At 35.2% G+C, this 3705-nt stretch overlaps 1 protein-coding gene across 2 annotated transcripts in view; it reads left to right on the top strand.

Moving 5' to 3' along the window:
• Positions 1 to 808: 808 nt before the first annotated feature.
• Positions 809 to 3705, top strand: part of LOC105293766 (exocyst complex component 1-like) — a 15145-nt gene continuing 12248 nt past the window's right edge. Inside the window, exon 1 of one of the 2 annotated variants that reach the window (XM_023532126.1) lies at positions 809 to 933. Coding sequence is in view for 1 of the 2 variants with exons in the window: in XM_011362624.2 (XP_011360926.1) it covers positions 833 to 953 (121 nt within the window). In the remaining variant the exon portion in view is untranslated. Of the gene's footprint in view, positions 954 to 3705 lie in introns of both variants that reach the window. The other variant, XM_011362624.2, reaches the window with a different exon arrangement.

The following is a 3705-nucleotide window of genomic DNA, read 5'->3' as shown; positions in this document are numbered from 1 at the left end:
TGTGCCATTTTCCACTTTTAAACATTTATGATAGTTATTTGTGTACTCACTTTTATTTGATTATAAACTCTCCTTGAAGATAAGAAAGTCACTCTCCCAAGAAACAAATATAATGCTTTGCCCCTATAAGTACATAGTAAAATTTTCTTTGTGAGTAGAGGGATAAATAACATTAAAGTGAGCCCAGTTTTAAAACAATTTAGACCAGGAATTGGTGCTCTTATGGAAGCAAAGGTCTGAATGAATTGCAGGAGGGGAAAAGAAAGGAGGAAAGAGACTTGTTGGAAGTATCAGGAGCAAACAAGCATGCTTTTCCTCTTACTGATGATAGCAAAGTTCTTAATAGAAAATGATCCTAATCAATAGAGCCAGACAGCTGATTTATATAATGGAATCAAGCTGAAGTAGTGGTCTTCCTCTGAAGAGCGATGTGAAAGGGGAAAGGGCTGCTAGACTAGGATAAGCAGGGGACTCCACAAGTACATCTGCTGGTGTTCATAAATATGTTCCCGATCAACAAACCACAGGAGAGCTCCAGAGAGCAGCCTGCCTGAGCCTGGATGCTGAAAAGTGACGGTGGGGCTAGTGCTGCTGCTGTATTTTGGCTGCTGCTGCCGCCGCTGCCACTAAGCAGATACCGCAGCGAGGGGTCTGGCCGCGCGGAGCGCTCTGGGAGCCCAGGCCCGCCAGCAGGGCGAACTTAAGAGAGTGAAGGCTGGGGGGTGGGCCCGACTCCTCCAGGAGCTGCAGACCAAAACGGGCAACCGAGGCAGCAAAAGGAGAAAAAGGGTGAGCTTGAGACAAGATATCAGGCCAAGTGGAATTGGAGGAAATGTCATCATTGGTAAAAGAGGACTTGGAGAAGAAACTGTTTAAGCCACTCTCGCAGAATCTGTACGAGTTTATCGAAATAGAGTTTTCGGTCCAGGATAGGTATTACCTCTGTGTGTCAGGTAATCTGTTCTTTCTGTTATACTTTTTAAATGTAAATAACTCTAATGCTTGGCTGATAAGAGGGAGGTTTTTGTATTTATTTTCCTGTATAATAACAGCACATATGTCTTCTCGTGATAGAACTTAACTATGACAAGTTTAAAAATTCGGATTCTACACAAATTTTTTAGGTGCTAAAATGGAAGACAGAAAAAAAATACTGTATTAAGAATATTTGGACTAATTGTACAGAAATGAAACTGGGTATATCCTTTTCCTGATTTGATTATTTTGTCTCCAATCTTTTATCTAATTCACTGGCATGGCATGCAGTTTTACTGTAGAAGAGCTCATTTTTAACAATTCAACAGAGAGCTCTCCAATGTATTTAAACATTGCAGAGCTCATTATACAGAGCTCTCCGTATATTTTTAAATACATTGGAGAATTGAGCTCCATTTCCAATTAATCTAGAAAACTAGGGTTCTCCCTTTCTATGTTACGAAAGAAAAAAGACCTTCAGTTTTCTTTCGAGGGCTTATTTTGAATAGAGAAATAATCTTTTAAAAATTCTTTCTCTCATAGGAAGCATGCTCACAGAAATAATACTTTAATGGTAAAAATTAGTTCATGAAGATGGAACTCTAAGGTTAAAGCATGTGCTCTAAACTATTAAACTAAAATATTTTCCCTCATGGTTTTAAAATTCATGAATATTGCCCAAAGGTAGAAATTGGCTTTTCCACTTAATTATGACTTGCCTAACCTGTACTTTTTTGCTGAGTTTGGACAGAAATACTTGTGCCATTATTGAATTTAATATACAGCATTCCCTTTTCCCAGTCCATGCCTTTTAATACTTTTCAAGGCTTCAGAGGAAAGAGCTTAGAAACTCTTAGGATTCATTGTGGACTTTCCTTTATAAGGCACACACTTCAGCATTTTCAGAAAACAACTTGTTATAATTCCCTTCTGGTAATGAGCTTAGAAGGACTTTCTAATAGTATCAAAAGGGAGTTACTGTAAGAGAAGTAAAACATCTTTTAAAAAAAGTGCTAAGAATTATTTAAAATTCTTTCATTCCTATTAATTATCATATTTACTCAATAATAAAAACAGTGATATATATCTAACACTTTACCTAGCATATTTTGCTATATAAATAGAAAGTTTATGAATACACTTCAAAATATAAAGGATATTTAAATGCAAAATATATGAGTACACTTCAGCAAGGTAAAAAGTTTAACCAGCTCAGGAAAAGGAAATAATTTAAAGTATGGAAAAAAATTAAATAAAACAATTTTAGAAATTATATTGTATCCTAACCATCAAATCTTAAAGTATTTTGACTTAATATGTTAGAGAAGATGCTTATTCCAACATTAATATTTAATAATTTTATACATATTGTGATCCTACTTTATAAAGCTAATTACTCATCATGTAACATTAATATATGTGTTTTTATAGAAAAACTTATAAAAATAAAATAATCACAATAATATATGTCTAATTTACCAAAATATATCTTAACACCTCCCTTTAACTATATAATTAACTAAACTTGTTCTAACTGGGAGAAATAAAGAGTCCTAGAATTAAATTTTTGGAATTGAATGTGATTTCCACCCACCCCCTCACCACCACCACCACCACCACCACCACCACCAATATCCTTGAGTTCTGAGAAAAATATTGTGGGCTGGGGTCACTTGCTGTCTTTTCTCATAAATGACATGAATCTTTTTAACCAGGATTGGAAGGTCAAGGAGTTGGCATTGTTAACATGTTTGAAGGCTACCTCTATAAGGTTCAATTTTCTCATCTGGAAAATGACCAACTAAAGTGGGTGATCACTTTCATTAGTAAAATTCAATGATTCTGTCATATAAGAAGCAAGGGAAAACAAGGTCCTCTCAGATGTGAAGAAAAGAAGATTATACTGTAATATTATAGGCAAAAGTTGACATTATAAGTCATATTAGTTCACTGACTTTTCACAACTCTCCTCTATATCACATCCATCAATTAGAAAGCACTTTCCCCAAATGTAACATCAACGTCTCTTTATGGCCATTTCAAATACATTAAGACAAGAACAGTAATTTAAGGTAAAATCAATGCAATGCTTGACAGTCCTAAATCTCTGACCACGCTTTACTCAGAAAATTTCCATTGATATGAATCAAACAAGTCACATCACAATTGTTGAGGCAGGTAACTCCAAATTTTGAATGTTGATCACCTTCAGGAAGTAATGAGATGCATAATTATGATTGCTTTTTATGTCCTACAATCCAGCAGTTCTAAATTTTTAAGAATCACAGGTCTAGAGTAGTCAAATTCCATCACGCATTTTTCAAATTAAAGAAGATATGTTTAAATAAGTTAAACTTTCTATTTATCCGATCACAATCTGTCACTTGCAGGAGTCTCGCGACTAGATGATTGTGATTTCCTGTCAATGTAAAAAAATCAGATGTCATAAACTCAATTGCTCTCTCTATAGTTTGCTAGGATTTATGTTAGGGGTTTCTTGGCACCTTAGTCTCCTCTCACTTCTGGGTTTGCATGGTCACTTCTCCTTGGATTAGCTTCCCCTATCCTAGAACATCATTATCCCTGACAGTTAAAAGCAGCATCTTCTTATGAAGGAGAGAGGAGCTCTTTTATGTGTGGGCACTTGAAAAGGATAAGTCACTTGTGCAATGATAAGAGTGAAATGAATTAAAGAAATTCTGAAAGACTCGAAATGGAATATAAATCATT

Source organism: Pteropus vampyrus, unplaced genomic scaffold, assembly GCF_000151845.1.
Source record: "Pteropus vampyrus isolate Shadow unplaced genomic scaffold, Pvam_2.0 Scaffold77, whole genome shotgun sequence".
Classification (NCBI taxonomy): domain Eukaryota; kingdom Metazoa; phylum Chordata; class Mammalia; order Chiroptera; family Pteropodidae; genus Pteropus; species Pteropus vampyrus.
Note: the sequence above shows the minus strand (reverse complement) of the source record. Positions and strands in the feature narration are given on the sequence as shown.